The 25,932-nt window shown below is 47.5% G+C and overlaps 2 protein-coding genes across 2 annotated transcripts in view; one reads left to right on the forward strand and one right to left on the reverse strand.

The window, feature by feature from the left end:
• PTGR1 (prostaglandin reductase 1) overlaps positions 1–1,994 on the forward strand; it is a 27,501-nt gene extending 25,507 nt beyond the window's left edge. The window contains exon 10 of the mRNA XM_081176860.1: positions 1,168–1,994. Coding sequence (XP_081032986.1) covers positions 1,168–1,278 — 111 coding nt within the window. The 3' untranslated portion in view covers positions 1,279–1,994. The remainder of the gene's footprint in view (positions 1–1,167) is intronic.
• On the reverse strand, positions 1,831–24,781 carry LOC308576970 (thioredoxin). The gene is made up of 5 exons (XM_081177098.1): positions 24,621–24,781; positions 10,899–11,003; positions 8,748–8,807; positions 6,888–6,953; positions 1,831–2,264 (listed from the first exon to the last, which is right to left on the reverse strand). Exons 1-5 carry the CDS (start codon positions 24,723–24,725, stop codon positions 2,202–2,204), a joined length of 399 nt encoding a protein of 132 aa, XP_081033224.1. The 5' UTR covers positions 24,726–24,781; the 3' UTR covers positions 1,831–2,201.
• Positions 24,782–25,932: the final 1,151 nt, after the last annotated feature.

Here is a 25,932-nt window from a genome sequence, read left to right on the forward strand (position 1 = left end):
GGGGCCTGCTGATGCCACCGCGCTGCTGGAGCCCGATTTCTGTTCTCATCCCGAAGGAAAGTTCTTAACCTGAAGCACTATTTCTGGGTTAGCGGAGTGTGTAACCTGAAGCGTATGTAACCCGAGGTACCACTGTACATTCCTGCTGTAAAACAACTTAAAGTCAAACTGGGAAAACATGGAAGGTCGACCCCAAAGAGGGGTTTCCCTCTGGGCTTCAGTCTAATTCAGGGGTCACCATGAGAACCAAGGTGCCATCACCTCATACCGGACTGAAATACAATTTTTTGGTGGGGAAGGGAAGTAAGTTTTTTGGCTGCCATGAGCGGTAAGAGCCTACAACAGTTGGAGATAAAAGAACCCCTCCCCCGAATGAGAGTGAGGGTTGGGAGTGTCTGTGCTACCCCAGGTGAAAAGTGGGGCAGCTGGGCATTTGTATACCTGAAGGAGCGTCTCCACCCTCATCGTTCTGCCCAGACACTGAGGTCCACCTCCGAGGGCCTTCTGGTGGTTTCCTCACTGCGAGAAGGCAGGTTACCGGGAATCAGACAGAGGGCCTTCTCGGTGGTGGCGCCCGCCCATCAGATGAGAAGGAAGTAAACAACTATCTGACTTTTAGAAGAAGAAAAAACCTTTTTGAAGTTTTATTCTGTTTTTAGTGTTCTGTTGGGAGCCGCCCAGAGTGGCTGGGGAAACCCAGCCAGATGGGCGGGGTATAAATATTATTATTACAGTGGTGCCCCGCAAGACGAATGCCTCGCAAGACGGAAAACCCGCTAGACGAAAGGGTTTTCCGTTTTGGAGGTGCTTCGCAAAACGAATCTCCTATGGGCTTGCTTCGCAAGACAATGTCTTGCGAGTTCCTGCTGGGTTTTTTCCCTCCCCGCCTTTTTCTAAGCCGCTAAGCCGCTTATCAGCTGATCCGATCAGCAGATAAGCCGCTAAAAGGTGCTAATAGCGCTAATCCGTCAATGGGCTTGCTTCGCAAGACGAAAAAACCGCTAGACGAAGAGAATCACAGAACGGATTATTTTCGTCTTGCGAGGCACCACTGTATTAACCTGGCTCAGTGCCCCCACCCTGATACAGTAAATTAAAGTGGAAACTTTTTCATGGATTGTTTAGAAACAAACTGAAATCTAAAACCCATTTTTTTGTTTTGTACAGGGGAAAATTAAGTGCCAAGAACACGTCACCCAGGGCTTTGAAAACATGCCGGCAGCATTCATGGGAATGCTCAAAGGAGAAAACACTGGGAAGGCGGTCCTAAAGGTCTGACGGGCACGTGCCTTACTCTGGCAAGAAATTCAGCACAATAAATGACTACTCCCTCTTTTAACTGCCAAAATCGCATTCATAAACATGCCAGTTTGCTCCCGTTGCTTGCGTAACACGAATATGCTGAAAGCCTGAGCCCGTGTAATCCAAGGGTTAGGTGTTGGGAAAGATTTGTAGTAAGTAGGATGTCCAATTTTAAGGAGTGGTAGAGGCATGTGTAGAATCCTCTGTCCTCTTTTATTACCTTACAAGCCTGCAACCATTTTTCTTCTGGAAAACATCTGGTATGAGCGGGGGGGGGGGAAGAGATTTTATTGCCCCCATAAGGATGCTCAAAAACACCCTCCTTCCAATCCATAGTGGAGGTTACAAAATTATTGCTGGATTTCTACCCTTCACTGCATAAAAATGCTATTCTTTTAATGTGTGGGTATTTTGAAATAAAAATGATTTAGGTAAACCAACATATTGATTACATGTTGTCCATACAGGAAAGGGGTCTTGGTTGAGGACAGCTTACAATTGTTTTGAGCCCTTAAAAAAAAAAAAAAAGCTACCACCCGTTAAACATACCCATAAATATTTTGGCGCCATGCATTCAGCTCAATGTAAAACTAACCCCCAACAAGGTTGTTTTCCTTAAGTTTTAAACTCTGCTTTCTTCTAAATTTGCTTACTTTCTTACTGACAGCTGTAATAAAGGAATACATAGCTGACGCTTGTTGTATTGTGTTTTTTAACAGCGAAGCCACAAGATTCATGCAGCGACACCCGTTTTATACATTTTTATTCTTCTCATTTACAGGCCAACGAGTCAAAAGTGTATTTGGATACATGATCTAACTTGATCAGTTCATTATGTAGAAAAGGCTATAATTTAACAGTCAGCACTTTTTTTATGATTTAGGAATCTGTGGGTTAGGTTACTTTAGATTCTTGATGGTTTCTTCCAGCTTCTCTTTGTTTGCTCCAGAGAATTCATGCACCTGAAATACAGGAATTCCAAGTTCAGGCCTTTCTTTCAAACCATCACTTTTGAAGTAACAAAGCAGACAAATTGAGAGCATTCAAAGTCACACAGAAATGCACACTTGCTAACACTTATAGTTTATGGACGCTCAAAAGATGCGTGCTTTTCATGTCAAGACGATTGTAATTTTCTCCCGTTCCAGACAGAAGTCACCAGACACTGGTTTCTTAGCAGCTTCATTCTCAGTTTCCAGCCTCTCTCTCTGTCATTCATCCTAACCTCAGAATTCCACTTTTGTTATTCCTTGTGCAGTGTTAGAAACTCAAACATATAAGGCTAATTGATGGGTGTTCTATTGGAGTAGAAGAAGTGAATGTTGTTTACATATAGCAGACAGAAGAATTGGAAGTCCCTTCTGAATTTTATTTTCTCCCTCTTAATCTTTTTTTTTTTAATTAAATCTTTTTCTTTACTCCTTTCTCCTCCTCCTCCTCTTTGTTTTTATTGCATTTAGATAAGTTTCAGTTTGGACAAAAAAAGAGGAAGTTTTGTACTTTTCTCTATAAACCCTAATAACATCCCACACACATATATATGGCACTTTAAACCAAGGTTCCATCACCACAAACAAATCAGCAAGATTTTATCATTATTCCTCATTTCTACGCTGCTTTATATTTTAAAGGAAAAATCTCTAAAGTGGTTGAGAGCACATCAAAACATCAAATAAAACAATCTGGAATAAAACAAATTCGAGCTTCAATGAAAATATTTCAGATCGTTCTCTAAGGCAGTGTTTCCCAACCACTGTTCCGCGGCACACTAGTGTGCCGCGAGATGTTGCCTGGTGTGCCGCGGGAAAAATTAAAAAATTCGAAAGATTTTTTTTTTAAAAAGTCAATTTTTCGATTGGGGCGCCATCACTAGATGACCCCTGGGGTTCCCTCCCTCCCTCCCGCTCTGCGCCTCCCTCCTCCTCCTCCGGGGAGGCCCTTCCTGGCTCTCGGCCAAGGCTTGGCGGCTGCCACTCACTCACTCGCTCGCCCACCCGTCCCTCCATCCCTGCACCCGGCCTCTCCCCCTCTGTCCCCGGCGCGGGGGCTGCCGGGATCCGTAGTCCCCTCGCCCTTGGGCTCCGCGCCCGCGCGGGGTGCGCGAACTACGTTTCCCAGCGTGGCCTGGCGGGCCGGGCGTTTTGTTTGAAGTGCTCTTCTCCTGGCCATGGAATGAGCGCAGTGGCGGCGGCCGGGCAGGCAGGGGCTCTTCCGCGCAGACCCCGCGCAGCCTGCCTGCGCCCCCGCGGAGATCGGGTGGCAGGATGGAGCCCGGGGATCCCCGCAGCGGCGGAGCGGCGGCGGCGGAGGCTGCCCCCCAGGTAGGGCTGCGTCGGGGGGGGGTTTATTTTTGCAATGCTGCATCCGCGCCGGAGGGGACGCATCGGACCGCGGGGAGACCCCTTGGCAGGCGTGCAAGGCAATGCATGCGTGCAGGCGTTGCATGGAGTGCAGTGCAATGCAATGGCAATGCGGCGCCCTGCATGCATGCATGCAACTTCCACCGGCGCTCCGGACTTGGCAGGTGAGGGGGGTCCCCAGTGGGCAGCAGAGAGAGCCGGGAGGGCGAAGGGGAGCCGGGGGGGAGCAGTGCTGCTCCCCGAGCCGAGCCCGGGGGGAAACTTCGGCGTCGTTGCGCCGGGTGTTGGAAGCGGAGGCTGGCGGGGGCCCCTCACCTGCAAAACCTGGTCGCCTCTCATATATTTCGTGCATTGCATTCATCGCCCGCTTTCTCCTCCAAGGAGCTCCCGGGGGCGCGCGTGGTTCTCCCCGTGTTATCCTCGCAACAACAGCCCTGCGAGGTGGGTCAGGCGAGTGGCCCAAGGGAGCACCCAGGGATTGTCCTGGCCAGGTGGGGTGATTTGAACCCTGCTCTCTGCCCGGTCTTCATCCTCATTTAGCCCCCACATGTGCATGACTGTGCATGACTGAGGTTTTCCCCCCTCGTCTTGGCTATGGTGTGAGTCTGTGCTGTTAATTAATGGGGTTCTGCCTTTGGAGAAGATGAGCCAGCCCTCAAGGAGGTGATTATGTAATTTGCTAGCAATTCATGTCCCTCCCGGCGTGACGCTGCGCGCTGACGTCACGGGGCTGTAATGGTGGTGTGCCTCGAGATTTTTTTCATGAAACAAGTGTGCCTTTGCCCAAAAAAGGTTGGGAAACACTGCTCTAAGGAACATTTTGCTCCCCCTCTATCTATCTATCTATCTATCTATCTATCTATCTATCTATCTATCTGCTCAATTTATAAAGCTGTCCCAGAGCAGAAGTATTCTAGGGAGGCAGTGTGGTTTAGTGGTTAGAGTGTCAGACCAGGACCTGGGGGACCAGGGTTCAGGGTTCAAATCTCCATTCCGTCCTGGAGCTCACTGCGTGACCTTGGAGCTAGTCGCAGACTCTTAACCCACCTCACGGGGTTGTTGCAGGGATTAACTGAGGAGGGGGCTATAAATGAAATAAATAAGCTTTTCTACTTACCTGCTCAAGAAAGCTGGAGGGACCAGCCAGGTGGAGTTGTCTGTCGCCAGCATGGCACCCAGAGATCTCCACGTGGCAGAAATGGGACCCCCGCCAGTCACGAAACGCGCCTGGCTAATTTTGAATCCTGCCAGAGAATTGCAGTATTCCCCCGGCCACAGCCACTGCTACCCATAACCTAACAAGCGATGCACATGATGAAATCTGGCGCCTGAAGCCTCAGAGGTAGACTCAACAGGCATTCCCTGGTCCTGAATGGGGTACCGTATTTTTCACTCTATAACACGCACCCGACCATAACACGAACATAGTTTTTGGAGGAGGAAAATCTGTAGGCATGCCACCCGTAGGCATTCCCTCCATAACACGCACAGACATTTCCCCTTACTTTCTAGGAGGAAAAAAGTGAGTGTTATGGGGGCAAAAAATACGGTAACTGTGCCCCTGAAGGACCAGGTGCGCAGCCTGGGAGTCATTTTGGACTCACAGCTGTCCATGGAGGTGCAGGTTAATTCTGTGTCCAGGGCAGCTGTTTACCAGCTCCATCTGGTACGCAGGCTGAGACCCTATCTGCCCATGGACTGCCTCGCCAGAGTGGTGCATGCTCTGGTTATCTCCCGCTTGGATTACTGCAATGCACTCTACGTGGGGCTACCTTTGAAGGTGACCCGGAAACTACAACTAATCCAAAACGCGGCCTTGAAAGACCTACATTGGCTCCCAGTACGTTTCCGAGCACAATTCAAAGTGTTGGTGCTGACCTTTAAAGCCCTAAATGGCCTCAGCCAGTATATCTGAAGGAGCGTCCCCGCCCCCATCGTTCTACCCGGACACTGAGGTCCAGCACCGAGGGCCTTCTGGCAGTTCCCTCACTGTAAGAAGCCAAGTTACAGGGAACCAGGCAGAGGGCCTTCTTGGTAGTGGCGCCTTGCCTGTGGAACGCCCTCCCACCAGATGTCAAAGAGAACGACAACTACCAGACTTTTAGAAGACATCTGAAGGCAGCCCTGTTTAGGGAAGCTTTTAATGTTTGATGCATTATAGTATTTTAATATTTTTTTGGAAGCCACCCAGAGTGGCTGGGGAAGCCCAGCCAGATGGTCGGGGTATAAATATTATTATTATTATTATTAATAATAATAATAATAATAATAATAATAATAATAATAATAATAATAATAATATTATTATTATCCCTTTGCCACCAGATGTGTGTCACTGTATACAGTGGTACCTTGTTTCCCGAACGGCTCGGCTCCCAAAGAAATCGGCTCCCAAATGCCACAAACCCGGAAGCGAGTGTTCCGGTTTGCGAGCACTTTTCGGAAGCCAAACAGCCGACACGGCTTCCGCAGCTTCCTGACTGCGTGCAGGGAGCTCCTGTAGCCAATTGGAAGCTGCGTATCAGGGAACTGCCATCAGAGGCAAGAGGAGAGGTAAGACGCTCCAATGATGCAGGGGAGGGAACTAGCAAGGAGAGAGACCTTCCGCTGGGGAAGGAAATCCAGGGGACACCAGGGAGAAAGGGGAGGCTGAGAGTACTGCGGAGGGGAGGCTCCGAGACTCTTCCAGTGAAATCAGCGGAGAGAGCACAGGACCTCCGCTTGGCACGCCCACGCTGCGCAGAAGGCTTCCGCGCAGAGAATCTAGGAGGAGACTTGGAGTCAAAGAATTTTTATGTTGGAGGAAGTTTAGGAGACGCCCACTGACGGATTCTGCCAGTGACTAAGACAGTCGCATTGTAAGGGCTGTCAAACCAGGGAAAGGTTTAGCTATACGACTAGCTTGGAGCAGTTTGCAGTTTACGCACAAGCAACCCCAATTCCCATTACACTGCGTCTTGGTTTTCGAAATGTTTCGGGAGTCGAACGGACTCCCGGAACGGATTAAGTTTGAGAAGCAAGGCACCACTGTATATACAACCTTGTACGGAGTGTTGGGTAGGGAGGGCAGAAATCCAGGTAGTTTGAGCCAAGAGGGATGCCTCACAAGACTCCCAACAACTGAATATAGTGCCTCCCTTCCCCACCCAAAAATAATAATTCTGGAGGTGGCGTCCCACAGCCCCCCCACAAGATGTTTTGCTAGAAATGTGGGACTACACATACCTTTTGATTGTTCTTGTAGAACTGGAATGTTGGCATGCACTTGACGTCACAGTGAGCGGCAACATCCTAGAGGAGATGAAAGAGGTTATCTGTATTAGGTTGAGCACAGGAGTTGGTACCCAAGATCAGGAAAACCTGAAAAGAATCTGAACCACTTGTAAAGATTCGAGGGGGAGGGGGAGAGGAGAGGGAGGGAAGGAGAAGAATAAGAGGTATGAATGAATTTTATTATTACGGTCACAGACCAGTTCCAGCTCACTTACAATATCAGGAAAATCATAAAACGCAACAGGAATACATTGAATTGCAATTGGGCATAACAGAAACAATTCAGGTATAGCGACAGTTAAAATATATATATTAAATCTTGATCACTAAAATATAACCTAAAATTGTCATTTAAAACCTTAATCATTTTGGTAGTTACAGCTTGTTCCCTAAGTTTTATGGCAGTCACACAGAATTTGGCCACCCTTAGCGTGATCTCTGGATCCTTGTCCTCTACCAGGAGTTTTAGACATTGAAGTTCGGACCCATTTGGAGAATTTTGTATAACGGGAGTGATAAATACCGAGCGTATATCCCCGTAGAAACAGCAGTGTAACAAGACATGAGAAGAATAAGGTGAAACAGGGATATTTTCCACAAGGCAAGGCAAGAAGGCTGCAGCTCATTTTGCCTGCACCAAGGCAAACCAGATTATGCATAAGTCGCCCGTTTGCATTTCTCTTAGCCATAGGGGAATAAAAACTATGGAACAGCAATGTTCCAATTGCACAATGTCATGCTTGCCTGCCCTTAGGGCTAATGGAGGAATAGCCAATATTTATTCTAAAGTTCTATACCATTTTAATATCCACCCCCCCCCCCAAAAAAAAGAATTTTGTAAATTGCAGCTGGGTAAATGCAGAGAATTGCAAAATATCACACCCTATCTACCACACCACGTAGTGAAGCCAGTTTAAACAGTAAATTCCCTCTTGCCTGGGAAGTTTAGTTCTGTGAAGCCAAGGTTTGAGAATGGAATGGCAGCACTGGCCAAGCTACAAATTCCCAGGGCTCCTTGGCAAAAGAAATTCTGCATTTCAAGCAGTTTTAAAGGCCAGGTTCACCTTTACATAGTTCCATCCTTATTTCTGGGATTGCGATAGCATGAAGCTGTTTTCAGTTTGTTCTGGTGAAGCCTGGGGTTGTTCGTTAAAACATATATGACACCCTTTCTCCCAAAGGAGACCAGGGTGGCAAACAACACGTGACTAAACAATGATACATCCTAAAAGCATTCCCAACACAGACCAGGGAAAGGCCACAACTGAAACAACTTGTTGACAGAGGAAGGTCTTCCGCAGGTGCCGAAAAGACAACAGAGGCAGAGCCCGTTGAGTGTTCAAGGAGAGGGAATTCTGAAGTTTGGGTGTCAGAGCACTAAAGGCTGATCCCTGTGTTGCGCAGAACAGACCTCTTGATAAGATGGGCATCTGCAAGAGGACCCTTCCGCAGATCGCAGTGATCCAGTCGATCTAAAAGGGGTGAGACCATGCTTCCGGTGGTCCTGGTCCCAAGCTGAATACTTGGCAACGAAGTCTGAGTACCACTCTGCCTCCTAGCAGGACATTGTCCAGAACCCTCTGCAAAGTGCGAGAGTTTCCCCAAGAAACAAGTCCTTAAAATACATAACTACAGCTTTCTCTTTCTTTCTTTCTTTCTTTCTTTCTTTCTTTCTTTCTTTCTTTCTTTCTTTCTTTCTTTCTTTCTCTCTCTCTCTCTCTCTCTCTCTCTCTCTCTCTCTCTCTCTCTCACACACACACACACACACACACACACACTCTTCTAGTTTGACAGCCGCACTCTAGAATTTACCTGAGCATCATCCACGTCAATTTCAATAAACACTACATCCGGATACTTTTCGAGAAGACTCTGTTGGGTAAAGAAAGGAGAGAGGGTTATACTAGAGAGGAGGAGAGAGGTTATTATTTATTATTAATAATAAATAATAATAATAAAAATAAAAATAATATACCATGCCCAGTTGGTTGGGTTGTCCCAACCACTCTGGGCAGCTTCCAGCACATAGAAAAACATAAAATGTCAAACATTAAAAACCTTCCTGAAACAGGGCTGCCTTCAGATGTCTTCTAAAAGTTGTGTTCTTCATCTCCTTGCCATCTGACAGTAGGGCGTTCTACAGGGAGGGCGCCGCTACCAAGAAGACCCTCTGCCTGGTTCCCTGTAGCTTCCCTTCCAGCATTGAGTTATCTACTCTCTCGTACATGGAAACCCCTGTTAGCCACTCCCAAGCAAATGGCAGAGATGATGGGGTCAATCTGAGCATAAAAAGAGTTGACATGTTGCGTAGAGGATCCTTCAAGAGGCTGGACAAGGTTCATCTTTGGGAGCCTTCCACTTTGGCCATGGGTCATTCTCGTTCCCTGGCAGCTAGGGCAAGCAGCTGAATCAGTGGGCACAACCTCTACTGCTCTGCTCTCTTCTCCTCATGGTTCATGGGCTACGGGAAAGCCGAAAGGAAGCTGAGGGGACAATTCAAGAGTCCACCCTCTTGATGTTTGAGGCTGTTGAGCAGGACCAATGTCAATTTGCAAGTATCCCCCATCCACACAAGCTCATGAGCTAAGGCAACCATGGTTTCTCCCACAAATTCTAGTCCTCAGGCACGTTCCAGGCGTCTCTTTCCCAGCCTACCATGATGAGCAAGATGCCAAGTCTGGTCTGCAGGCAAAAAGGAAGTGATTGGCAACTACCAAGGGGAAGAAGACGACGAAAGAGGAGGTTAAGGGGTGATATGATAGCCATGTTCAAATATATAAAAGGATGTCACATAGAGGAGGGAGAAAGGTTGTTTTCTGCTGCTCCAGAGAAGCGGACACGGAGCAATGGATCCAAACTACAAGAAAGAAGATTCCACCTAAACATTAGGAAGAACTTCCTGACAGTAAGAGCTGTTCGACAGTGGAATTTGCTGCCAAGGAGTGTGGTGGAGTCTCCTTCTTTGGAGGTCTTTAAGCAGAGGCTTGACAACCATATGTCAGGAGTGCTCTGATGGTGTTTCCTGCTTGGCAGGGGGTTGGACTCGATGGCCCTTGTGGTCTCTTCCAACTCTATGATTCTATGAAATGGTCTCATCTCCTGTTGTGCTGGGATGGCAGGGAGGAAATTAAAGTGTCCCATCTTAAAAATGTATAGGAGCACTATTCAGGGTTCGAAATTAGCCAGGCACCAGGGCCATTGAAGATGCCTGGGCACCATGATGGCATGTGACATCTCCACATTCTGTGGATCTTTTCACACACTCATATCCCTTCCTGTAGAATACAATCGGTTATATTTTATCTGCACAACCAGAATGAATTTCTGAAATGCTGTTTCTGTGCAGCCTGAGCAGGAGCAGTGAACAATGTGATAGCTCACTGTTGTCACTTGTCTCCACCTACCCTGTCCCACTGCAGTGCTCACAGTTGTGAAGAATATTCCTACATTATGAATGGTTCATGTCACCATTAAGAAAAAGAGGTAGGAACAGGCCAATAGATATGGGGACTTTCCCTGGAGCAAGGGACTTTTCTCCAGGACTTTTCTCTAAGCTCTTAACCTGCCTCAAGCTTGGCACATCTGAACTAGCCAGATGTTTAAATGATAGTCAGTCCACCATTTGAAAAGTAAAACTTTAGAGCCCTCTTGCCCCAAAATGACAACTAGACATTCAGGGTGGATTTGATTTACATCAAATCGATTTAAATCACTAGTCAGGAAGACTTGATTTAAAGCATTTTATTTTATTTTTGAGTTTTAGCACACATGAAAAACTTAAAACAAATCCTTATTTCCTGATGAACAGCCTTTGGACTATAATGGACTATAATGTAACTTAAATAGAAAGCTATCTTTAGAAAGATTTTTGCTCCAAAAGCATTTTATTTTAAAAATCTGATTATTTTTTTAAAAAGTTCATTGATTTTTATTCAGCCCGTAGACTCAGAGCAGCTTACTTACGTGGAAGAACGGCTTGATCATTTTGCATGGTCCGCACCATGTGGCAGAGAAGTCGACGACTATGAGCTTTCCACCAGCATTTGTCAATTCTGCCTGAAATTCCGTCTGGGCAGGGTGAGAGAAGAGAGAGAAACCAGTTTATAGGGGCAGTTTCAATTAATTCAGGCGCCCCTTCTACACAAAAAGACGCAACTCTGTTTATGAAGCACTTTTTCAAAGGCAGAATCCAAAACTGAAACAGCCCGTCCCAAGGCCCATACCTGCCCCCAAAGAGATTTGGAAGTGCTGCAAAAATCAAATAAACAAAACAGCCGCACCGAAGACTCGTTTCTACGCTGCCTTTTGGAAAGTGCCTTCCAGAGGGGTGGTCTGCGTTCAGATCCCCCCAGAGCCTGATAAAAAGAGCAACAGGATGGAATGCCGGCTAAAAGCTGAGGAAGCAGGAAGCACATCTGTTGAGAGCAGGCAAGCATTGCAAACCCATGTCACCACGCAGTTGCCGCACGAGAACACTTTGTGTCAACCTTTAACCACATCAATTTGTTCCGAGCTTTGCAATCCATGGAATTTACTAAGCCCACAGGTGCCCTGGGAGGCCGTCCTTACAGGCCATAACCAAGTGGTTGTTTACATCCTTAGGGAACGGCCTTACACCGAGCCAGATCAGGGCTCCATCCAGTATATTTCTCACTGAATGGCAGTGGCTGTTCAGGTTTTCCAGGTTTCAGAATGAATTTCTGGAAACGAAAAGCTGTTTCTGTGCAGGATAATTAAACATTATATTTAATGGTTGTTGCTTGGCTTCACTTGCCATTGCCCTCCTCACAGTTGTGAAGAATATTCTCGCATCTTAAAAAGCAGAGACATCACCTTGCCAACAAAGGTCCGTATAGTTAAAGCTATGGTTTTTCCAGTAGTGATGTATGGAAGTGAGAGCTGGACCATAAAGAAGGCTGATCGCCTAAGAACTAATGCTTTTGAATTATGGTGCTGGAGGAGACTTTTGAGAGTCCCATGGACTGCAAGAAGATCAAACCTATCCATTCTGAAGGAAATCAGCCCTGAGTGCTCACTGGAAGGACAGATTCTGAAGCTGAGGCTCCAATACTTTGGCCACCTCATGAGAAGAGAAGACTCTCTGAAAAAGACTCTGATGTTGGGAAAGATTGAGGGCACAAGGAGAAGGGGACGACAGAGGATGAGATGGTTGGACAGTGTTCTCGAAGCTACCAGCATGAGTTTGACCAAGCTGCGGGAGGCAGTGGAAGACAGGAGTGCCTGGCGTGCTCTGGTCCATGGGGTCACGAAGAGTCAGACACAACTAAATGACTAAACAACATGAACGTGTTACCATTAAGAAAGAGGTTGGAAGAGGCCAATAGATATGGGGATTGTCCCCAGATCAAGGGACTTTTTTTCAAGGTCTCCAAGTTCTTAACCTAGCTCAAGGTCATTCTCTGAACTAGCCAGATGCTTAACTGATAGCCAGTCCACCATTTGAAAAATAAGACTTTAGAGCCGCCTTGCACCAAAATGGCGACTAGGCATTCCGTTTTGGCGACTGTGACCTTGGTTTAAGGAGCCATTTGGCGCCTAGGTTATATACCTGAGTTTCTAACACTGGGTGCAAAGATCTCTCTGCAGAACAAGCTGTAAGAAAAGACACTGAACGCAGCCTTTGAGTGCAGCCTTCCGCATCTCCCCAACCTTTGCCCAGGGAATGCAGCTTTCAAGTTAGATTTTGAGAACTCGCTGGAAGGTTTTGGGTTGCATTCCCCAGGGCCGACATAAGTGCATGCACTTTGAAGTTGGCATGCCTCTTTGAATGTATCTTATGTCAATATCCATTTCCATTACCTTGGTGGACAGCTCCAAAACCATTTCCCCGCAGTCAGCGAGGCCTGAATAATTTCATCTTCCTGGAATCGCTACTAGCCAGAAAGTAGCACAACTAATGGAGGGGAATGTGGCATGTCAACGCAGCCCATGCCTCCAGCCACGAGTCCAGTGAACTCTGATAGCCAAGATCGGCATATTTAAACAAGGGAAGCTGAGGGGTGAATCCCATGCTCTCTGAAACTTTCCCTTCACCTGGTGCTGGGTTAGAAGCAGGGTTCGAAATTAACAGGGCGCCAGGTGCATTTTGCGCCTAAAGATTCTCCATTTGCGAGCCCCTCAAAAGGTCTGGGTGCCATTTTTGGAGCCTGGCTGACCCTCCAGGATGACTGAAATGTATGTGATTTGAAGCTCCCGAGTACAGTGGTACCTCGGGTTACATACACTTCAGGTTACAGATTCCACTAACCCAAAAATATTGCTTCAGGTTAAGAACTTTGCTTCAGGATGAGAACAGAAATTGAGAACAGAAGTGGTGCTTCAGGTTAAGAACAGTTTCAGGTTAAGTATGGACCCCGGAACGAATTACCGTATTTTTCGCTCCATTGGACGCACCGGACCATAGGAGGGGGAGAACAGGGAATTTTTTTTTCTTGTTCTCCCCCTCTAAAACAAGGTGCGTTCAAGGTACATTCACCAGAGCTTGTGGGGCTGGCGGTGGGGGGAAGCGCTGCTTTCCCCCACCGCCAGCCTCAAAGATCCCTGAAGCCTTTGGAGCGCAGCGCCCCGCTGCCCTGCAGAGATTTGTGCACAGCCGTCCCCAAGCTAGAGCAGCGAGACGGAGCCCTCCGTCTCGCTGTTCTGGCTTGGGAACAGCCTTGCTAGCTTCTGCAGGACAGCGGGGTGAAGGCACCCCGCTGCCCTGCAGAGGTTTGCGCGCAGCAATCCCCAAGCTAGAGCAGCGAGACGGAGCCCTCCGTCTCGCTGTTCTGGCTTGGGAACAGCCTTGCTAGCTTCTGCAGGACAGCGGGGTGAAGGCACCGTCCCCAAGCTAGAGCAGCGAGAGGGAGCGCTCCGCAGTGCTCCGTCTTCCTGTTCTGGCTTTGGGCTTAGCGGCGCAGTTTTCAAACCACACTACTCTTTATTGTTAAACTCCTTAACGTATTGCCTATCCTTAACATATACAGTGGTACCTCAGGTTAAGTACTTACCGTATTTTTCGTTCTATAGGACGCACACACATTTCCCCTTAATTTTGGGAGGGGGAAATGTGCGTCCTATAGAACAAAAAATACGGTAAGTACTTAACCTGAGGTACCACTGTATATGTTAAGGATAGGCAATACGTTAAGGAGTTTAACAATAAAGAGTAGTGTGGTTTGAAAACTGAAGTATGGCGCCCATATTTTTATGTCAACACCCAATTAAACAATTTCTCTGAAAAATGTGATATTAACAATGTATCACTTTATGTGAACTGTGCATTACTTCATGCTTACCAAGGTAATAAAAAGTGTTGCCGAACGCCCCCCAAAATGGCGACTAGACATTCTGTTTTGGCGCCCACAACCCAGGTCCCAGGAGCCATTGGGCTCCTAGCTTTTCTATCCCAGTTTCTAACACTGGTTAGTAGTGCAGCACAACAGGAGGAGGAGGAGGAGTGGGTGAGTGCAAGCCACTGAGTCTTCAGTCAAGACCCACGATGGGGTTGCAACCCAAATCAAGGCAGGCTGCAACAACATATACAGGGGTGGAATTAAGAATGAAGATCTACTGACGGGGCTGAGTTGCCCTGCTGGACAATGCGGTCCACAAGCCATGCACTGAGAGTTGGAATGTTTTCACTGCAATCATCCATGGAAACTTTTCTACAGCTGGAAGAAAAACCCGCACAACCAGTAGCGTGACCAAAAATACAACTAGCTATCAAACAGGGCCGTTTCAAAGTTGCAGGTGCACTTTGTACCCTAGATGACTATCCCTTTGGAAGAGTATAAGGAATGCACAGCTCTTTGGATATACAGTGGTACCTCAGGTTACATATGCTTCAGGTTACAGACTCTGCTAACCCAGAAATAGTGCTTCAGGTTAAGAACTTTGCTTCAGGATGAGAACAGAAATTGTGCTCCGGCGGTGCGGCAGCAGGAGGCCCCATTAGCTAAAGTGGTGCTTCAGGTTAAGAACAGTTTCAGGTTAAGTACAGACCTCCGGAACGAATTAAGTACTTAACCCGAGTTACCACTGTACCAACATTCAGTACATTTTAAAACTGTTTTCAGTAACGTAAGGCCTTGCCCAACTTTACATCATTTAAAACAGAGAACATGTACACCATTCCTTTTTCATGTCTCTTTATAGCAAGTTTTAAGCAGCGTTCAAAATTCGCCCGGCGTATTTTGCACCCGGTTATCAGCCACCTGGAACCAAGTGAAGAAGTCTGGGTGCCCAACTGTTGCACTCAGTGAACTTTTGCAAAATAACCTTCCTGGAATTGTACTGTGTATGAATTTGGACCAAGCAGTCCGGAGAACCACTGTGCTAGAATCAAAGATAGGTCCGTGCCTACGGCGATGGCCTTGGCTTGCAGTCAAGTCTTAAGAAATTCAGCAACTCCAAACGCAGTCAAGCAAATTGGAAAGAAAATTAGGGGTTGGGGAGGGAAGAGAGAGCCCGAGTCTAAGAAACTGCTGCATTCCCCTTTGAACGTTATATTCAGAGTGTATTCAAGACAAAGAAAACAACATTCTCACCCCAGCCAACTTTGCCATTAAAGATTATGAAATCTCAGCTGCAATGCACCCCTGGCATGCACCATTTTGTTGCTGGCTGAACATCGTGTATCCATATTATAAAAAAGAATGCCTTATACTAAGAAGTTTTGAGAACATCCATTTCAAAAAAGGATTTTTTTGGGGGGGGGGGGAAATGGCATACACGCAGCTATCTTGGACAAATAAACCCAAGTCCAAGGACAGTTTTCAAAGCCAAAAAAAGGGAACCTGCCCAAATATTTTGTAGCCATTTCCGAGATAGAACAATGTAACAAGTGCTAAGAATAAGCAGAGTTGAAAGGTTTTGCTCTTTAAGGAGGAGGTATCTCACAGTGTATTCGAAACACAAAAGGAGCTGGACTCCTATGGGCAAGGATATAGGATACCGCCATCCAAGATATTGAGACAGAAAGGTCCTCAAGCTTAGAAGTGGAGCATTTGATGTGCAGGCAGAAGGTTCCACACACAATACTTGGCAGCTCTGTAGTACAGTGGTATCTCAGGTTACATACGCTTCAGGTTACACACGCCTCTAACCCAGAAATAGTGCTTCAGGTTCAGAACTTTGCTTCAGGATGAGAACAGAAATCGCGCTCCGGCGGCACGGCAGCAGAAGCAGGCCGCATTAGCTAAAGTGGTGCTTCAGCTTAAGAACAGTTTCAGGTTAAGTATGGACCTCCAGAACGAATTAAGTACTTAACCTGAGGTACCACTGTACCAGGAATGCCCCACCCAGTGTTAGAAACTAAGATATACAAGCTGGGAAGCAAATGGCTCCTTAAACCAGGGTTACAGTCGCCAAAACTGAATGCCTAGTTGCCATTTATGGGCCAGACGGCTCAAAAGTCGTATTTTTCAGTACTTTTGGTTCCAGAAATTCATTCTGATTTTGCAGATAACACACAGCAGCTAGAATTCCCCCATCCTGTAGAATTCTTTGTGAAAACAGTCAAGATCCAAGGATCCCCCAGGCAGGTACCTCCAGACAGTGTTCGAAATTAGCCAGGTGCCAGGCACATTTTGCAGCTGGCTGTCAGCCAAGTGAAGATGCCTGGGCACCAGGATAGCATCTCCACCATCTGGAGGTGCATGCCTGGGAATAATTGGACCCAGACCGTTTTCATACATCAATACCCCATCCTGTAGAATTCTATCAGTTATATTTTAGCTGCACAATCAGAATGAATTTCAGGAACCAAAATGCTTTTTCTGTACAGCCTGAGCAGGAGCAGTGTTATAGCTATTTGTTGTCACTTATCTTCACTTACCCCATCCCACTGCCTTGCTCACAGTTGTGAAGAACATTCCTATGTTATGAATGGTCCGTGTCACCATTCAGAAAAAGAGATCAGAATAGGCCAATAATGTGGGCTGTCCCTGGATCAAGGGACTGTTCTTTTTGAAGTTCTCAAAGTTCTTAACCTGGCTCAAGGTTGTCCTCTGAACTAGCCAGATGTTTAACTGAGAATCAATCCCAGTCAGTCCATCCTTTGAAAAATAGGACAGTGGAGCCGTCTTGCCCCCAAATGGCAACTAGAGATTCTGTTTCGGTGACTGTAACCTTGGTTTAAGGAGCTATTTGGCACCTAGTTTATATATCTGCGTTTCTAACACTGCCTCCAGATGGAGGAGACCTGAGGCGCCATATTGGCACCCAGACATCTTTACTCGGTTGCTAGTGGTTGATACCCAGGTGCAAAATGTGTCAAATTTCAAGCACTGGTCCCATCTGAAATCCTGGGGGGCTGCTGCTAATTAATGTAGACCAGGGACGTCCAACAGGTCGATCGCAATCTACTGGTAGATCCCCGGGAGGTTTTGGTAAATAGCGGTCGATCGCAGGGTCCCTTTCCTTAGCGTTGCTAAAATCGTTTTTAGCCCAGCCCCTTTGCCCTGCCCTCCATCTGCAGAACGGAAGATGGAGTTTACTGAGTGAGGTTGTTTCCCCAGCGATTTGTTGGTGAGTTGCTGTTCCTGTTTTCCCAAAAACCCTTAAAACCCAGAGCTTTCCTCTTCCCTAAAAAAAACTCAAGAACTTTGACCTGAACCCCCCCAAAATGGGGGTAGATCGCTGCCAGTTTTTAATTCTGTAAGTAGATCGCAGTCTCTTGGGAGTTGGTCACCCCTGATGTAGACAATACATTAGAGGGACCAGCGATCGAGCTCTATAGCTCCCTAGAGACCTACCGTTCAGCAGAAGCATGTGCAGCAGCCACAATAGCTGAATGAGCCGTCAGACAAGTCCATTAAACCACAATGACTTAGGAACTCAAGAAGACCCTCTCAAGGTGTCACCCAATTGTTAAAGGGAGAGAGCCCTTTCCTCTCACAGCCACTGAAGAGATGTTAGTCAGAAACATAAAAGACGGCCATCTATGACTCAACCCACATTACAGTTCACATCATTTGTTTGTTTTAGCATTTTAAGCTGCCTTGGCAGAAAAATCAACCTGTGAAGGTCACCAATGAATGGCCAAGCAGTCCCAACAGTATCTCTCAAATTCCCTTTGTGCCATACAAGGCAGCAAGCAGTCTGTTCCTAATGACAAGGCAACAGTCTACTCCTAATAAGCTTAATCCACATTTCCATGTTAAGTTGCTGTTCAGAGAAAGCTTCTTCTGAAGTCTAAACTAATAGATGCTCGCCCACAAATTACAGGCCAGTTTAATCAAGAGGCAGTCAGGTTGCAGCATTAATAACATGGTACTTGATCAGCAGATCTTCCTATTAGCCAAGGTATAAATATATATCTGCAAAACTCACAATGATAATCATATAGGAGGGGGCATATGGGCATTGTGGAATAACCCAGGCTTTAACTTAAGTGATGCTTAACCTAAGTGGCATTTAAAGAGGATGGTGTTCATTAAATAGAGCTATTGTTTACTATTTATTAAATAAACAGCATTCCCCCAAATTTAGATGAAGACAGTACAAGTCCACAGCTCTTATAATTGGAGAGGAGATGAAAGAGAGAAGCTAAAGATTCAAATCACTCTTAAACAGATGGCAGAAGTGTGGCACATAGGGATGCTGCCATTTTGGGTTAAAGGACCCCTGGCCGTTGGGTCCAGTCGCGGACGACTCTGGGGTTGCGGCGCTCATCTCGTTTTATGGCCAAGGGAGCCGGCGTACAGCTTCCGGGTCATGTGGCCAGCATGACTAAGCCACTTCTGGCGAACCAGAGCAGCGCACGGAAACACCGTTTACCTTCCCGCCGGAGCGGTACCTATTTATCTACTTGCACAACGTGCTTTCAAACTGCTAGGTGGGCAGGAGCAGGGACCAAGCAACGGGAGCTCACCCCGTCGCGGGGATTCGAACCACCGAACTTCTGATCAGCAAGTCCTAGACTCTGTGGTTTGACCCACAGTGCCACCCACGTCCCTTTTGGTAACCATTTCGGGTTACCAGTGTTCAAAATTAGCCAAGTGCATTTTGCAGCTGGCCGTCAGCCACTTGTGACCGTGATGATGGGCACCAGGATGGCATCTCCACCATCTGGAAGTGCATGCCTGAGGATCATTGGATCTGGACTGTTTTTACACACTAACACCCCATCCTGTAGAATTCTATCAGTTACATTTTATCTTCACAATCGGAATGAATTTCAGGAACCAAAACGCTTTTTCTGTGCAGCCTGAGCAGGAGCAGTGAACGATGGTGCAATGAATGGTTGTAGCTTGTCTTCACTTGCCCCGTCCCACTGCCCTGCTCACCGCTGTGAAGCATAATCCGATTTTATGAATGGTCCATGTCACCATTAAGAAAAAAAGGTCGGAATAGGCTAATTTATATGTGACCTGTCTCTGGATCAAGGGACTTTCCTTCTTGCAGTTCTCCAAGCTCAAGGTTTTCATCTGAACTAGACAGATGCTTAACTGAGAATCAACCCCAGTCAGTCCATCATTTGGAAAATAAAACTTCAGAGCCATCATGCCCAAAAATGGCAATTAGGGATTCCGTTTAGGCAACTGCAACCTTGGTTTAAGGAGCCATTTTGTGCCTAGCTTATATATCTGAGTTTCTAGCACTGCTCTCGTGGGATCTCAATATCCAAGGTATTATTCTCATGGTGAAACTGGATGGCACCACAGCGATTATTTTTAGGACACTTGTGGCTTCTGCTGCACAGTGAAACTGGGACCGATTTGCCTCATCTCAATTTGCCACATGGTGTTTCATTCAAAACTGGTATTCTGGACTTCCCAGAGTTGCAATATTTTGTGTTACAGCTTGCAAAACAGAAACCGTGTGACTTCTGTTTTTACAAAGCACAAGTTCGCTTGAGGAAGCTAAAGTCTTTTCACACATTGCACCAACGAGACCTCGGGGCCTCTTCGCACAGGTGTGAATGCGGTCCAACGTGGCCTGGTGACATGTACCTTTTTTGGATTCCTGCAAACTTTTTGTTTTAATGGGGATGGGGTTTCAACTTGAATGGGTGCTGTTTATTCCTACATTATGAATGGTCCGTGTCATCATTAAGAAAGAGGTCGGAACAGGCCAATAGATTTGCAGACTCTTCCTGGATCAAGTGGCTTAAGGAAAGAAAGTTCTCAGAGTTCTTAACCCAGCTCAAGGTTGTCATCTGAACTAGGCAGAAATCTAACTGAGAATCAATCCCGGTCAATCCATCATTTGGAAAATAAAACTTTAGAGTCATCTTGCCCCCAAACGGCAACTAGACATTCTGTTTTGGCAACTGCAACCTTGGTTTAAGGAACCATTTGGCGCCTAGCTTGTAAATCTGAGTTTCTAGCACTGCAGGTCACATAAAGGAATAAAGTAGCAGCAATGCCTCACTGGAGAGCAAGAAGGCTAGATTCAAGCACGGCACCAAATTTAAGGGATACTGAAAAAGCAATCCAGTGGAGAGTTAGAAGAGCATTTCCAGCAGGGAAACAGAATGAGAAAGGATAGTCTGTATGCCGTATGGCAGCACAAGCTGGACATATTTTCTCAGAAGCGAGTCCCACTGTGATCAGTCATACTAATTTCCTAGTAAGTGCTTACGATTACAGTCTCCCTGTACAGTCTAACCTTGGCCGTCTAACGTAATCCGTTCCAGAAGCCCATTTGGCTTCCGAAATGTTCGACAACAGAGGAGCGGCTTCCAATTGGTTGCAGGAGCTTCCTGCACTCAAGTGGAAGCCGCGTCGGACGTTCGACTTCCAAAAAAGTTTGAAAACCAGAGCATTTACTTCCAAGTTTTCGGCGTTCAGGAGCCAAAGCGTTCCAAAACGGAAGTGTTCAGGAGCCGAGGTTTGACTGTATTTACATAAAGGGGATGAGAGGAGAAGGAATACCCTTATGTTTCAACTATATTAAGAGGCCAGCAAAAACAATTCAACATGACTGAGAAGAGCTCAAGTGGCAATAACCTAAAGATCACAGTGGAGAGAAAGAGTCAAGCTATAGGTTAGGAGATTACAGCTCAGCAATGGACTAGAGCTTATAAGTTACAGAGCTTCCTTCTTTGAAGCCCTCATGAGAAGAGCTGGAGCAAACATCTTCCAGGAACGCTCTATGAAGAGGCAGAAAATCCAGATCTGGGGCTGGATTCTTGCTAAATTCCAATGAACGCGCCCACAGACACTGGGGGACTTCCATAACTTTAGCTTGTAACAAGTCAATGTCTTGTTAAAGGGGAAGCCAGGAACTTCATCTGTCATCTGACAGCAATAAGTTCCCTGGCTGCATCTTTTGTAATCAATCCCACCTTGAAAGGACTGGCCTACCTTACCAAGTCACAATAGGCTTAACACTGGAAGGAGGGAGGGGAGAGAAAGATCTCTACAAAATGCAAGTTTTGTTGTTCTTGTTGTTTTAAGATGCAGATGATTTTAGTTTTGTTGCCTTCTGGCATTTCCCTTTAACACTCCAGCCCTCTTCTCCCAAAGCAGTGTTTAAGCACTGCTAACCCAAGACAACCCTTTATGTCTCAATGTGAGCAGATGAAACCAGCCCGAGAAAAACTTCCCTGTGCCACTGTGAGTCATTTCTCAGACACTGGGGTGGCTACCGGAAATCTCTGCTGAGGGCGGAAGAAACAAAAGCAGGTCATCCTTTCAGTTTCATGCCTAGGGCACGTCAGGATTAGAAAGCCAGCCACATTTCAACTTTTCCGCCTAGGCCAGGGAAGGGATGCTAGAAAGAGGAATACAAGAGATAGTAGAGCATGAATTGTGGGGATGGAGAAGGAGAAGCCGTGAAGGCTTAAAAAAGAGAAAGAAAAAAACATGGGTTAGGCTCACACCAACTAATTTTTTCCAAGCAGTAGTTTTCCTTCCCAAATGAGCAAAGCCACACAACCACATTCAGCAAATGCCAAGAAGCATACAACTGGTCACCGATATGATTGAGGAAGAAATCAAGAATGTTTTGTCTCCTCCCAAATCACAGGAAACAATGCATTTGAATAGTTGCTTATAACTACAGTGGTACCTCAGGTTACATACGCTTCAGGTTACAGACTCCGCTAACCCAGAAATAATACCTCGGGTTAAGAACTTTGCTTCAGGATGAGAACAGAAATTGTGCTCTGGTGGCGCGGTGGCAGCGGGAGGCCCCATTAGCTAAAGTGGTGCTTCAGGTTAAGAACGGACCTCCGGAACGAATTAAGTACGTAACCAGAGGTACCACTGTATGTTCCAGTACATATCTAACACACACCCTCTAAATCGGAAGAAACTTGTATCCTAACAACTTGCTAACATTAAAGGTAAAGGGACCCCTGACCGTTAAGTCCAGTCGCGGACAACTCTGGGGTTGCGGCGCTCATCTCGCTCTATAGGCCGAGGGAGCCAGCATTTGTCCGCAGACAGTTTTTCCGGGTCATGTGGCCAGCAAGACTAAGTTGCTTCTGGCGAACCAGAGCAGCGCACGGAAATGCCGTTTACCTTCCCGCCGGAGCGGAACATTATGTTGTCATTAAAGAGAAAACTTATTTCCTAGTTCTCAGTACAGACATCTTTGAGTGTGCAGCAGTGCCCTGCTTGACAACGGCGTTGGATGTTTCTGTAGTCCAGGAAAATTTAAGCCTTCCTACGGCTGAGCACAGCTGAGCACAGGGGGAGGGGGGCACTAGCAGCCACATCCCCAGGACATAGGACACTAGCGCATGAGCAGTTTATGTAAACAACAGAGGAGAATACTATGCTACAAGAATCATAGAATTATAAGGTAGCAAGCTTTAGAAGGAACTGGCAACTCCAGTATTTTGCCACGAACACTCTGTGGACAAAAGCAGAACCTTTGAGGAGAAATTCCAACACATGCTCTGGTTCATGGGGTCACAGAGGATCGAGCACGACTAAGAGGACTGAAGGATGGCGAAGGCAGCAAGCATCTCTCCCTCTGCAATTAACACAAGCTTCCCATCAGGTAAAGGAAACGAGGGATGGAATCCTTTTTTTAAAAAAGGGACAGCCAGGAATCTCTTAAAATGCAGGAGCTTGTCAGAGAGAGAGTGTGTGTGTCTCTGCAGCGGCTTATTACAGCAATTGTCGTTTTTTGGGCTGCAACCGCCCGTCGCTCCTCCTGCCATTTGCCTCCTCCCTCTGTGCCCACGCTGCTGCTGCTGCAACCGTTCGCAGCAGCCATTAAAGTCTGCCGCAGGAAAATCCAGAACAGCAAGAACACAAGAGGCCCTTCGCCGGGGCAGTGGGGCACAACTCTCCAAACAACAAGGCCTCGGCTAGGCAAAGAGGCGGCCGCAGCTCAGATAAGAGCTTGGCAAAAACTCTTGATATTCAAAGCGGGAGTCGGAAATGGGGAGTTGCCAGAAAAGCTGCCGTCTCAAGAGGACCACACTTTGGTCGGCGGCGGACTTTACACATGGGCAGAGTTGTGCCGCAAGATTCTGAACACTCCACGGCAAGGAGGCGATTGTACCTGCCGCCACTCCTTCCACTGGGGGGCAAAGTGTCCTTTCTAGGTAGCCAGCCTGCGAAAGAGTTTAATCAGGCGGATCCAGGCAGAAGTCGGAGGAGGAAAAGTGCTGGGGGGCTGCCATGGTTGTTTTCTCAGCAAGCAGAGAAGGAGGAGCCCCTGTACACAGAGCTAGGAAGGGGCTCTGAGATGATACAGGCAAGGAGAAGAGGGAATGGAAGCAGACAAAAGCCCTCGCTCCCATGCCCCAATGCTCCTCTTAACTGGCACATGCGGAAGCAGATGCTGATGCAACCCCAATGAGCCTCTGGGGCAGGTTTTCCGGGTGGCAGAGGCAGCCGCAATGCCAGGCAGGGAGAGGAGGCGGCCGGTGGAAGAAGAAAAAGAAGAAGAAGAAGGGGCACTTCAGGAAGTTAGAAGCACCTCTTCCTGACCCCTGCAAAGCCACCACCAGCGTAAAAGCCCTGCATGTATTTATTTATTTTTAAGTGCAAGGAACTAAGAATGCAACAGGCACCCAAAGGATCTTTTCCACACTAGATAAGAGGCAAGGAGCCAACTCCTAGGGGGCCAAGGTCCCTTCAGCCCCTCCCCAATAAAATATTGTAGGGGGCCGGAACCCCCCCCCCCAAGTTAACGGGCATTGCCATTCAAACTGGTGCGCGCCTTGCTATCCGGTTATGCCAGACGACAGGGCTTACCTGGGCCCATGGGCGTTGCCGGATTGGGTGGCCAGCTGCTCCCCCCCAATAAATAAAAATACTAAACACACCGCCCAGTGGCACCTTGGATAGCTCGCCTCCCAATATAAATCCTAGCTACTCCATACTTTTTGGGGGGCTCCCATGGGCGTAGCCAGGATTCTTGGGGGGGGGGTTGAGCATACTGTGGAGCAGAACCACAGTTAGTTAAGTATTTTTTATTGGATTGTGTTGGGGGGTTCAGCTGTCCCCTGCCCCCCTCCCCTTGGCTACGCCCATGGGTAAGGCCCCCCCCAAATATTTCATTCAAGTTGGCAACTCTGCAGCCCCCCCCCCGAGGTTGGGGGGGTCAGATCAGGTCCCTTAAAAGGAGAGGGCGGAGGAGTTAGGGGTCGGCAGCTGCAAATGTTGCAACCCCGGGATTTTTGCACGCGCGCTTCTCCCCCGGCGGTGGTCCTTACTCCTTCCCGGGCCTTGGCCTGGGAAAGCCGCCCCCCAAAGCAAGGGGGAAGACCCTTACCAGGCTGCCCACGGTCTTCACCATCTTTGCGCGTCCTTCCGGCGGTTCCTGCGACTTCTCGGCGGCGGCTGCAGCGGCTCTTTCCGTAGCGCCGCCTCCCTGCATCGCCTTATGTATCGTAGGGCGGACAGCCCAGTCCGGAGGAAGGAGGGGGAGGAGGAGGAGGCTGCGCAGGCGCGCGGGGCTCCGCGGTGGGAGGAGGGGGACACGAGGGGGGAGGGTTGGCTGGCTCGCTCGTGCGCAGGCGCAGAATTTCCTGCCTTTCCCTATCTCCTCCTCCTCCTCCTCCTCCTCCGCCCCGCCCTCCAGGGAAGTCCCTGGGCTTCTGGTGCGGGGGAGAGGGGGGGGGAATTCCCTCTCTTTCCCCTCCCCCGCTATCCTTTTCCCAAAGGCGGGTTGGGGTTGGGGAAAACAGGGAGAATAAATAAAAGGGACACGCCTTTCTTATTTATTTATTTAAAGATTTTTGCAGCCCGTACATACTATGTGCAAAAAAACCCAAAAGCTTAAAAATAAATAAATCTGAAGGCAGCCCTGTTTAGTGAAACTTTTAATATTCGATGAATTATTGTATTTTAATATTTTGCTGGAAGCCGCCCAGAGTGGCTGGGGAAACCCTGCCAGATGGGCGGGCTATAATTAATTAATTAATTAATTAACATTGCTTGAGCACCCAAAAACTCCCCAGGAAGGGGGTCGGGCACCCACAAATTTCGGTGCCAGGGCCATGGCACCCCCAGCCCCCAGATGCAAGCCGACAGTCCTATGTTGCTTAGAAGTGAGCCCCCACCGAGATCATAGAATGGTAGTGTTGGAAGGGGGGGGCATCTAGTCTAACCCCCCTGCAATTCCGGGATCTTTGGAATCAGCGGCAAGGTAGTTTCAAAACGTGCCCAAGGCGTAGCCAAGGGGAAGGCACGGGATGGAGGCAACTGCCCCCCAATCAAAGTAAATCAATAAAAAATACTTAACTAGCTGAGGTTCTGCCCGCCGCTAAATCCTAGCTTTATGTCCAAGGAGCAAATGTGGAACGAGATGCTGCTCTCGAGTAGGTGGGCGCACACGATCCTGCACGCGCGTTTGCTCAGTGTAGCTCAGTGTAAAACAACAACAAAGAGAGTCTTGTGGCATCTTTAAAGACGTGCGGATATATTGCAGCAACAAGCTTCAGTGGTAAAAAAAAAAGGAATAAAAATGCTTCAGTAAAATTAGAAAGATTTTGACCTATTTTTCTGAGCGCTTGGAGTAAAAAAAAAGTACAACTGCGGTTGAGATGTTTTCCTCCAAATCTGCTAGGCAGAACCTGACAGAG

Source organism: Podarcis bocagei (genome assembly GCF_964188305.1).
Source record: "Podarcis bocagei genome assembly, chromosome: 17".
Classification (NCBI taxonomy): domain Eukaryota; kingdom Metazoa; phylum Chordata; class Lepidosauria; order Squamata; family Lacertidae; genus Podarcis; species Podarcis bocagei.

Bases quoted from the DNA above. Each gene is read 5' to 3' on its own strand.
- LOC308576970 (XM_081177098.1), bottom strand. From the start codon at position 24,725: ATGCAGGGAGGCGGCGCTACGGAAAGAGCCGCTGCAGCCGCCGCCGAG. The intron at 11,004-24,620 runs GTAAGGGTCTTC...CACCCTGCCCAG, and splicing joins TGAAGACCGTGGGCAGCCTG to ACGGAATTTCAGGCAGAATT. The intron at 6,954-8,747 runs GTAAATTCTAGA...CATCTCCTCTAG, and splicing joins TTGACGTGGATGATGCTCAG to GATGTTGCCGCTCACTGTGA.